This window comes from Onychostoma macrolepis, chromosome 04 (genome assembly GCF_012432095.1).
Source record: "Onychostoma macrolepis isolate SWU-2019 chromosome 04, ASM1243209v1, whole genome shotgun sequence".
In the NCBI taxonomy this organism is placed as follows: domain Eukaryota; kingdom Metazoa; phylum Chordata; class Actinopteri; order Cypriniformes; family Cyprinidae; genus Onychostoma; species Onychostoma macrolepis.
The window spans coordinates 11,669,249-11,679,679 of NC_081158.1; the positions used below are offsets into that span (position 1 = coordinate 11,669,249).

The window sequence follows — 10,431 nt, forward strand, 5'->3', positions numbered from 1 at the left end:
AGGCCCATGTGGCAGTGCAGCAAACAGACTTGTCGGAAGGACTTTCACAGAAACCCGCGCGAACTCCCAACTCCAAAGCTTCACTGCCAATGTTCTAATGTAGCCTAGGCCTACAGTCTATGTTCGCAAGAGGTACTGTCTCCTCAGCTCATCTCTCAGCTTATTACTGTATTTCGTTGAGTCACTGCTTAGTTTAACTGAAATCTCCCGGTCTATTACAATGGGAAAGTGTACATTTAACGGGCTATGGCTCGAAGACGGTGCATTTAGTAGTTGGCTCAAGCCCGTCGCAAACAATCGGCATCAAGCCTATTGCACACTGTGTAAGAAGGCGTTGGAGCTGTCTAGTTTAGGCATAAAATCCTTACAGTCGCATGCAAAGTCAGAAAAGCATAAAGTTGCTGTAAAAGGTCTGCAGCAGGTGCAGACGATCAGTCAGTTTTGTTCGGCTCCGTCACTAACGTTACCAAGTACAGCGCGGGATTCCGTTTGTCTCGCATCCAATGCCACACACAGTGGTTTCGGATCAACCTCCACACTGAAAGCGGAGGTCCTGTGGGTGTTGAATACCGTGAACAAACATCAGTCGTACAAGGGGAACGAAGATATTGCCGAACTTTTCCAAGCAATGTTCCCAGACTCTGACATAGCCAAGACCTTTACGTGCGGGAAAGATAAGACCTCATACATCACCCGGTTTGGCTTGGCAGAATATATTAAAAAAGACCTCGTCTCCAAGGTCTCGGGGCCTTACGTTCTCATGTTTGATGAAAGCTTAAATCACACAAGCAAGAAGAAACAGCTGGACATACACGTTCGGTTCTGGGATGACGACAAGGTGCATTCCCGGTACCTGGGATCACACTTCATTGGCCATTCCACAGCCCAGGATTTGCTAAAGCACTTTAAAGTAAGTAATTCAAGTTTAATCTTTAAACAAATATGATTTCTAATGCTGTATGTAATATTTGAAATAATTTCATCTGCAAACCTACGACTATGAATAGCCTAAAACATGTGTTTGATCCATTCATTCAAACCAATTTGGAGAGTAGGGAAACAGCGATATCATGTAATGGTCTCTACTCTGCCCCACTCTAGCCATACTGTTTTGAGAAAATAGAAAAAGAACTATCCCAATGTAATCTAAATCGTTTAATTTGTTTTATCACCTGCATGGGTGTATTTTCAGAAACAGCCTACATGGATATACTTGATAGAAACAGACATGCAGGCCTAGTCAAACATGGTGATACTTACTTAAACTTGAAGTAGAAAAGTGCAAAAGTGTGTGTGTATGTGCATGTGTGTATGTTATCAATTAAGTGGTATATTTATTTATCCTCATCTTTTTATTGTTTTCCCTCAAGGAGTGTGTGGAGCAGCTGAATCTCAGCAGGCTGGTCTCCGTATCAATGGATGGGCCCAATGTAAATTTTAAGTTCTTTGAGCTTCTCCAATCCGACTTAAATGAAATGTATGGGGGTGCTCAGCTGGTGTCCGTGGGGAGCTGTGGGCTTCATACTCTGCACAACGCGTTCAAGGCAGGTTTCTCCATGTGGCAGGTGGAAAAGCTGTTAAGATCAATGCACACACTCTTCAACAACGTTCCAGCGAGGAGGGAAGACTATGTGACAGTCACAAAGTCATCAGTGTTCCCGCTATCATTCTGTGGCCATCGATGGTTGGAGAACCTGCCTGTGGTAGAGAGAGCTCTGGAGGTCTGGCCTTCACTTCAGCTGTATGTGGATGCGGTGAAAAGAAAGGAGCTGCCAAACCCTGGTACAGGCTTGTATGATACAATAGAGGCCGCTCAAAAGGATCCCCTGATCTTGGCAAAGTTGCATTTTTTCTTGACCATCGCCCGTACCTTTGAGCCCTTCCTGAAGAGGTACCAGATGGATGAGCCAGTGATGCCATTCCTTGCCAAAGACTTGGCTGAGTTGATGAAGGTAATTTAAAATTAACTTGTGTGCTTGTCTGGCTCCTCAGCTACTATGATGTATTAGATATGTGTATGAGTATGATGTATTATGTACACTGTGTTTAATGGATGAAATTCTTCAACCTTGTTGTGAGTGCGCATCTTAGTTTCAGTTTCTGTTTTACTCGCTCCGTGACCAATAAAGCAATCCACGTAATCCGTTCTCTGATTCAATATATTGCTTTAATCCTGGCTCAGAGATTAAACAAACAAATAAAATAAAATAAACAAATATAATCCTAAATCTCAAAATATCACGGATGCGGTAAAAAAACTGTGTGACTCTGCTGCTGCCAGACTTAACTGACGCTATTCTTAAAAAGCCAGTACACAATTTTGACATATACATATTTTTCACAATTTACATATTTTCAATGTAAAATACAGAATATTTATCAAAATGGCATATATGAATAAAGTAAATTCACAAATGCAAACAATCCAAACCAAAATATTTAAAACTGAAATGCACCGCATAAGATAACATTGATTATTTGAACAAAAATAGGCTCCTACACTTGTTAAAACTGTGACATTACTGCATGAAAAATATGGATGTAGGGCACTTACATTTTTCATCTGGAATTTTCTCCTGACAGAGTGTACTGAGGCGGTTTGTGAAGCGAGAAGTCCTGCAGGACATTACAAAACTACAGCTCACCAAGCTGGACTTGTGTGAGAAGAAGAACTTGCTCCTCCCACAGAAAATTGACATCGGCCTTGGTGCAGAGAAAGCCCTGAAAGTATTGTGGTCAATTTTGTTGTTGAAGTAATTTTAGAAATTGTGGTCAGGATACAAGAAGCATGAAATCATTGTGTTGTACATTCTACTTACTTGTGTTTTTATTGTACATCCCTCTTCAGGACACTAAAATATCAGATCTCAAGGTCCTTGAGTTTAGAAGGGACTGCATGCAGGGGCTGACTAATATAGTCAGAAAAGTGCAGGAGAAGAGCCCACTTAAATACGCCACTGTTAGGCAGATGGCCTGTCTGGACTGCTCTAACATGTTCAGAGATCCAGACAGGTGCAAGGAACAAATTAAATGTCTGGTGCAGACCTATCTACAGGCCAAGCAGCTGGCAGGAGGTGTATCTGCTGGTAGGAGTAAGTTCTGGAAGGGGCTTTGACCACGCAAGTTAGAGTACCACGCTGAATTACACTCTAAGTGTTTATTAGACTGTGTTTACAGCATTATACATAACTGCCATCTTGCAGACATTTGCTCCATTTATATACCTTTTCTCTTTTTTTCCCATCAGGGCATTTTTTAGCGTGGATCTCTAGCTTTTGTCATTTCCTCTTGTAATGGTCCTGCACCTGTTCTGTGTGCAGTGGCTCATGATTTAGGATTATTTTACATAGGGTTTTCCGTGCTTACAATATAAAGTTTAGGTGCATCACCTAAGTGTTTTTAGGAAGCACATAAACCTAATAAGTGTAACACATTTGAGAAAATAAATGTAAAAATCAGATGGTAGCTTAGTCTCAAATGGAAAGGTATCCTGACAACAGTAATCAACAAAACAACTGGATGAGCGATCATGCAGGTGTTGCAGATTAACTCATTTTCTGGTCATGAGTTTAAAATTGTATTTATCTGAGTTTAGTGGAGCTTCTATGCCCTCCGAAATCTTAGGGAAAACCCTGAATTTAAACCATCATAACCAAATGTTATTGTAGTCTTTATAGAGGTTAAAGTGGATCAATATACCCTTTGTAACATGTTTAGTTTTTTTAGGGGATGTCATTCTACAACAGTTTGAGGCTCTCCTGACTCTTGAGTGTAGGAATGAAGAGTTTCTCTCCTTCCAGCCAATGGTAAAACAGCTGGACACCTTCTTGTGCGGCTGGTTAAGCCGTGCCTATCCAGTGGCTTGGGCATTTTGCCAGAAGCTGCTCCTCCTTTCTCATGGGCAAGCTTCAGTTGAAAGGGGGTTCTCTGTGAACAAGGAGGTTGAGACTGACAATATGCAGGAAGAGACAATGGTTGCACATAGACTTGTGTGTGATTATGTACATTTGCACGGTGGGGTGACCAAAGTTCCCCCTCACAAAAGAACTGCTGGTATCGGCGGGTGCAGGCAGGTCGAGGTACCGCATTTTCCTTGATCAGCAGCGTGCAAGGAAGGAGAGTGAAGCACGGACACAGAAAAGAAAGCTGGCAGAGGAGTATTTGACCGACCTTAAGAGAAAGAAAACCACTGTTCAAGAGGTTTCCACCTGTCTCGCCAGAGAGGCCGACATGCTGGCAAAGGAAGCGGAGGGCAAATCGGTGTCAAAGATGGCCCAGCTCCTTTCAAAGTCAAACGCCCTCAGGCGGGCAAGCAAGGAAAAATTGGCTGAGCTGAAAAAGGTTGAGGAGGAGATCACCGTTAAAGGGGACGAACTGAGAAAAATGTAGACAGACACTGACTGACTGACTGACTTTGGAAAGTAATGCCATAAAATAATTATTACTTTACAATGTTACAATTTACAATTGTCAAGTGTTGTTCCTGTGTTCTTGACACTTAAGAAAAGGGAGCCTTCAGTTTGTTACCCTTAAGAAAATGGAACCTTTAAATAATAAAACTTGTTACCTTCAATTAAAGTCAATAAAAAAAAGTTATTTTTCGTAATTCGTGTAGGTCATAAATTTCAATCATAATGGTCATAAAAAGGTCTTAAAAAGCTGCTGATTTGACTGACTAAACCCTGCAGAAACCCTGATGATTAATCGCAACTTAAATTGCACATTTGTATCTGTTCTAAATGTACCTTAAATTGATACTTTTCAGGTTTTTAATACTCTAATCAACATGGGCATGGACAAATATGGATGCTTTATGCAATATACTGTATGTTTATTATTACCGAAAAGCATAGTTAACAGAGCATGAAGACTAGGTGCCCTATTTTACCGATCCACGCACGCGGTCTAAAGTGCACGGTGCACTTTAAGTTGGCAACACTGTCAGCATCTCCATCCATTTCCGTAATGCACCATCCATCCAATGCACGCTGCGTTAATAAAATTAGTGCCGTTAAAATGAATTTGTTAACGTGTTATTAACACATTCATTTTGACAGCCCTAATAATAATATTAATTATAATAAATGTTAAGCATTTCGCCCAGTCAGCAATGGCCGGCCTGGTCCTGAGATGGGTTGACCTGATCAAGACTTTCAAGCACATCATCAGAGAGAGAGCAACACAAGCTAATTGTCAGTAAAAAAAATAGATAATGGACCTTAAAAAAGGCGATGGAGAACAACTTTGAGAAAGCAAAAAAACAAAAGAAAAAAAAGGTACCAAATGCGTAAAATTTACTGAACTCTTTTCAAAAGGTTTAAATTCGGCTGCTGCAGCGGAGGACAGTAGTGCCAGGTAAGAAGAAAACAGAAAATATTGCTAGCTCAAGTTAATTTCACGCTATTCAGCTACTTCTGCCAATTAGCTCCAGTGTTTTTTTTTTTGACAGTAGCCTACATTGTATTAAGCATTTGTAAGCTTAGTGTACAAACCACATATATTTTAAAATGTCATTGCTTTGTGATAATTGGTTACAAGTGTTAGCTAGCCTGTTACTGAATCGCATGACTGAAATATCAGCAGATAAGGTGGGATTTAGGGTAAACAGACATACTGCTACTTGCAATATAGCCCAACACGTCAAAAACCTATAGCTATAGCCATAGTACTGCAGACATTTGTAGTGAACAGCCAGAGACCCCTGGTCTTCCGAGACCAGTGCTATGAGGAAGGACGCTGTAGGCCTAGCAGAGACGGAGGAGTGTGGTAGAGGTAGGAAAAACAACAGTGACACACAAATGTACTTTGGGTTTGTAATCAACTTTACAGTAGTAAGCATTGTTTGCCAGTCACATACATTGAATATTTAAATATCTGTTACATACAGTACTGCTTATATTATTTCGCCATCTGTACACAAATGAATAAGCGTGTCCGTGGGTGGGCTGGTGTGACTACAGTGCCAGGGCTCTGTAGAAATGACTCCTTTATCTAAACCTTGTCACTCTGAGGAAAATGGCTGTTTCTTCCCAGAATGAGTTTTCAAATGACGTGTCATGTTGCTTTGACTTGTGAAACTCTTCTCACACTGAAGACACTTGTAAGGCTTCTCTCCAGTGTGAACTACCGTGTGAATCTGAAGGTTTCCTTTAGTCCTGAAACTCTTCTCACACTGTTCGCAGGTGAAAGGTTTCTCTTCAGTGTGAATTCTCAAGTGAACCTGGAGGCTTCTTTCTTTTGAGCAACTCTTCCCACAGTGATGGCACATGAAAGGCTTTTCTCCGATGTGAATTTTAACATGATTCTTAAGATGTTTCCTGTCTGTGAAACTCCTTTTGCACTGATGACATTTAAAACTCTTCACTCTTGAGTGAGTCTTCATGTGATTATTAAGGTTTTCTTTATATCTGTAACTCTTTCCACACTGATCACATGAGAATGGATTCTCTCCGGTGTGACTTCTTATATGAGTCTTCAGGGTTCCTTTGTGCCTGAAACTCTTTCCACACTGAGGGCAGGTGAAAGGCTTCTCTTCAGTGTGAACTCTCATGTGGGCATTAAGGGTTTTTTTCTGTAAAAAACACTTTCCACACTGAGAGCATATTAATGACTTCTTTTCAATGTGAATTATCATGTGAGACGTAAGATTTCCATTTCGTGTGAAACTCTTCTCACACAGTTTGCAGGTGTAAGGTTTCTCTCCAGAATGAATACTCATGTGGGCTTTAAGATGACTTTTCCGTGTAAAACTCTTTCCACACTGAGAGCAGGTGTAAGGTCTCTCTCCAGTGTGAATTCTCATGTGAGCCTTAAGGGTTTTTTTCAGTGTAAAACATTTTCCACACTGAGGGCATATTAACGGGTTCTTTTCAATGTGAATTTTCATGTGGACTTTAAGGCATCCTTTTTGATTGAACATTTCTCCGCACTGTTGGCAGGTGTAAGGTCTCTCTCCAGTATGAATTCTCATTTGGGAATTAAGGTTTTGTGTTTTTTGAGCTTTTTTTGGTGAGGAAGTCTTTTCAGTCAGTGAGCAACTTGTTGATTTTTCTTCAGTTTTGAAATCATGATGTTCCTCATTCTGATCTTTCTCTTCCGTTTCATTCAGTTCTTGACTCTCCTCTTTCAGTGCCATCAGGTCTGAGGTGAAAAGAGACAAATACAAGTTAACACCAGTTTAATGGCATGAAGCAACAAACATCAAAACATAGACATTTAGACATGAAAAGCATCAAATCCAAACACGCATCCTGGATCCTATACCTACTAAACTACTGAAAGAGGTGTAACCTGTAATTTCAAAACCTCTTGTTGATATTGTTAATCCTTTGCTTTCTTTAGGCATCCCTAATTCTTATCCCTAATGCAGCCCCATTCTTTAGGACCTCCGCTCATCTAGATCTTGATGGAGGGATGTACCATTACATTGGTTTCCACAATTTATGGAACGTAATGCATTATATTACTTTTACATTATTTTTCAAATCTGGGCTGGGCTTGCTTGTTTGTTTTTAATATAAAAAGTTTATTTTTGGCAAATGAAAAAGCCCTTTCGCTCTAAAAAGTGAAATGAATAAGCCTCAGGCTGAAGGAAAAGTAAATTCACGTCTGTGCAGCAGAATTCAGGAGAAGAACGTTCAACACTCAACACAGCAATAAAAAAGAAGCACAAATGTTAGTTTATCTAAAGGAATTTTTGCTTATTAGTATGATTGAATTTGATAATAGAAGCTCAGAAGCAAAGACATTGGTTAATAAAATGGGATTAAATACATAAAATATATTTGAGTTATTTACCACTTAATTATTGCAGATTTGCATCATATTCTGATTTTGCATTTCACTGTTCTTTATTCATTTGGAGGTAGGGCTGGGCGATATATCTCATGCGATATGCATGCGCATCTCGTCAGTAAAGCCGCTTCCTTGATTAGTGGTAAATCTCCATCACCTGTTTTCAAATGGAGCGGCATTTAATACACAGAGCCATAGTTCACTTACAAGCTACGCAATATCGCACTCATAATAGATATATCGCCCAGCCCTATTTGGAGGAAAACTGAATCTGTTTTTGTGAAAGTGAGATCAGTAAATGCATGTTCATATTTAGCCAAGAACTAACTATACACGGGGCACACAATGAGTGCTCTGTACTTACTCCTGATTTCTCTCAACATGGGGACAAGAGAGCTGTCAGTCAATAAATGGAAAACAAAGTAACTGACCTTACTTATTTGAAAAAGTAACTCAGATATTTTCATGTAAATTAAAAAGTAATGTGTTAATTTACTAGTTACTTTACTAGTTTACTTGAAAAAGTAATCAGATTACGTAACTCATGTTACTTGTAATGCATTACCCTCAACACGGCTGGCCACTGACTGTATTCACTTACCAAATATTTTTAAATGAAGAACAAAGATAAACAGCCTGCAGTGACTCGACCGAGCTGTGTCAGGTGGAGAAATGATTTTATAAGTAGGCTGGTATTTCTGACATATGATTTTATTGCTTGCTGTAATGAACATTTAGTGCTATTTACATTCAGGTATGTATATGTTAGTACGGCAGTTTTGGGGATGAGTTGAAAAAATAAAAATAATTTACAGGCAACAAATGTTAAGATAAAAACTCAAGTTATTCTTAAATACTGTTTTCATTTTTTTCTACTCGGAAGTAGATATGTTTAATGTTACACAAAATAATTGTTTTGGCTACTTCTGTAATATTTTCATATCTGTAATTCTGTAGGCCATTATAATAAGGATCACATGAATGAGTTCAGCTTTGAGAATGAAAACCAACCTGTTTGTTCCTCAGTATCTTCATGTTTGACTCTGAATGTTTCTTCAATCTTCATGTCTTCACTCTCATCTTTAATAAACACCATCTTTATAACGGTGTGTCACGTGGATCTCAGTCGCTTCAGCAGGAGTTTTTCTGTGTGTTTGGACACTTTCTCCTGTTTAAGATGAGAATAATTAAGAGAAGGAAAAATAAGCGTGAACTAAATCTCTGTGTGTGTCTCAATCAGCTCCCTAGTTCAGTAGTCAGTGCACTGGTGAGGGAGTCAGTCAGAGTGAGAGTTAATGGACTTTATAAAAGGACACAAATTATACACAAGGTTCATATTTGTATTGAGTATTTGCTGATTTGTAGATTATATTCAATAGATTCCACTTTCATGAAAACATTTGCAGTTGTTTTGTAAAAGTTACATGTTAGTGTTTGTTGTTCTCGTTGCATTTTCACGGTTTTGAGCAGCAGGTGATTCACTTTGTGAAGCATTTGATTCAGTTGATTCGGAGCTTCGAAAAGATCCGTTTCTCATCACTAACGTTACTAGACAGCGACCGAACTCGCTTAAGATAAAATGATTCACTATATAGGGACTGCAATGTCACTAGATAAAGCATTAAAGTGTTACATTGGCTAACAAATTAATTTAACCGTTTTATATACGATTCTCTAAACGAGTTCTATTGATTTAAACACTTTAAATGATTAAAAGCACACACCTTTCTTCAGTTGAATCACAGACGCGGGAGCGCGCGCAGCCTTATGACGTCACATCGCCAGACCAAAATAAAAGTCTTGTCGCTAAAATCAATATAATTTTACATTAGAAAACAAATATAATTCCTAGTACCTAGGATGAATTGAAGGGTTGAACTACAGAGCTAAAAAAAAAAAAAAAAAAGTCCAAAGCTATTGATACTAATTATATCTAATTTTATATCTAATATATCTTATTACATATATATGACAGAAATGTTATATATATACATATATATATATATATATATATATATATATATATATATATATAAACATTTCTGTCCCCTCACTTGAAATGATGGCTACGCCCCTGGAGATCTAATGAGAACAATTATTTTTATTATTACATTTAATTAATAGGAGATAGACAATAGACAGGGTGTGTTATAATTGCTTACCAATGTTGTGTTACTCATGTTGTGAAGATTTAATCACATCACGTAATTGTATATATTACAATAAAGACTTTAAACGTTTGGGATCAGTAAGATGTTGTGATGTTTTTAAAAGAACTGTCTTACGCTCACTTAGGCTGCATTTATTTAAAATGCAGTAAAAATAGTATTATTGTGAAATATTATTACAAATAAAAATTACAGTTTTCTATTTTAATTTATTTTAATATGCAATTTATTCTGTGATGGCAATGCAAAATGTTCAGCAGCTATTGCTCAAGTCTAGTTTAGTGTCACATGATCCTTCAGAAATCATTCTAATACAGTGCCCTCCAAATGTATTGGAACAGTGAAGACAAAATTGTTCTGTTGGCTGTGGAGTCGAGACATTTGCAAATATGATGAAAAGATGAATATGAGACAAAACTACAGAATGTCACATTTTATTATTAGCTGTTTCAACACATACATGTTTTAC

At 38.3% G+C, this 10,431-nt stretch overlaps 2 protein-coding genes across 2 annotated transcripts; one reads left to right on the forward strand and one right to left on the reverse strand.

Moving 5' to 3' along the window:
• Positions 1–1,052: 1,052 nt before the first annotated feature.
• Positions 1,053–4,389, forward strand: LOC131538490 (uncharacterized). Its single transcript, XM_058772363.1, has 4 exons — positions 1,053–1,952; positions 2,584–2,727; positions 2,849–3,092; positions 4,046–4,389. The coding sequence occupies exons 1-4, from the start codon at positions 1,416–1,418 to the stop codon at positions 4,387–4,389; spliced, it is 1,269 nt and encodes a 422-aa protein (XP_058628346.1). The 5' UTR covers positions 1,053–1,415.
• A 1,396-nt stretch (positions 4,390–5,785) lies between these two features.
• LOC131539393 (gastrula zinc finger protein XlCGF26.1-like) lies at positions 5,786–9,603 on the reverse strand. The gene is made up of 3 exons (XM_058773965.1): positions 9,519–9,603; positions 8,806–8,962; positions 5,786–7,140 (listed from the first exon to the last, which is right to left on the reverse strand). The coding sequence occupies exons 2-3, from the start codon at positions 8,888–8,890 to the stop codon at positions 6,002–6,004; spliced, it is 1,224 nt and encodes a 407-aa protein (XP_058629948.1). The 5' UTR covers positions 8,891–8,962; positions 9,519–9,603; the 3' UTR covers positions 5,786–6,001.
• Between the last annotated feature and the right edge of the window lie 828 nt (positions 9,604–10,431).

Coding starts and splice junctions, on each gene's coding strand:
- LOC131538490 (XM_058772363.1), top strand. CDS start 1,416: ATGGATGGGCCCAATGTAAATTTTAAGTTCTTTGAGCTTCTCCAATCC. Junction 2,728..2,848: donor GTGCAGAGAAAGCCCTGAAA/GTATTGTGGTCA, acceptor ATCCCTCTTCAG/GACACTAAAATATCAGATCT. Junction 3,093..4,045: donor AGGTGTATCTGCTGGTAGGA/GTAAGTTCTGGA, acceptor CCCTCACAAAAG/AACTGCTGGTATCGGCGGGT.
- LOC131539393 (XM_058773965.1), bottom strand. CDS start 8,890: ATGGTGTTTATTAAAGATGAGAGTGAAGACATGAAGATTGAAGAAACA. Junction 7,141..8,805: donor AGATACTGAGGAACAAACAG/GTTGGTTTTCAT, acceptor TTTTCACCTCAG/ACCTGATGGCACTGAAAGAG.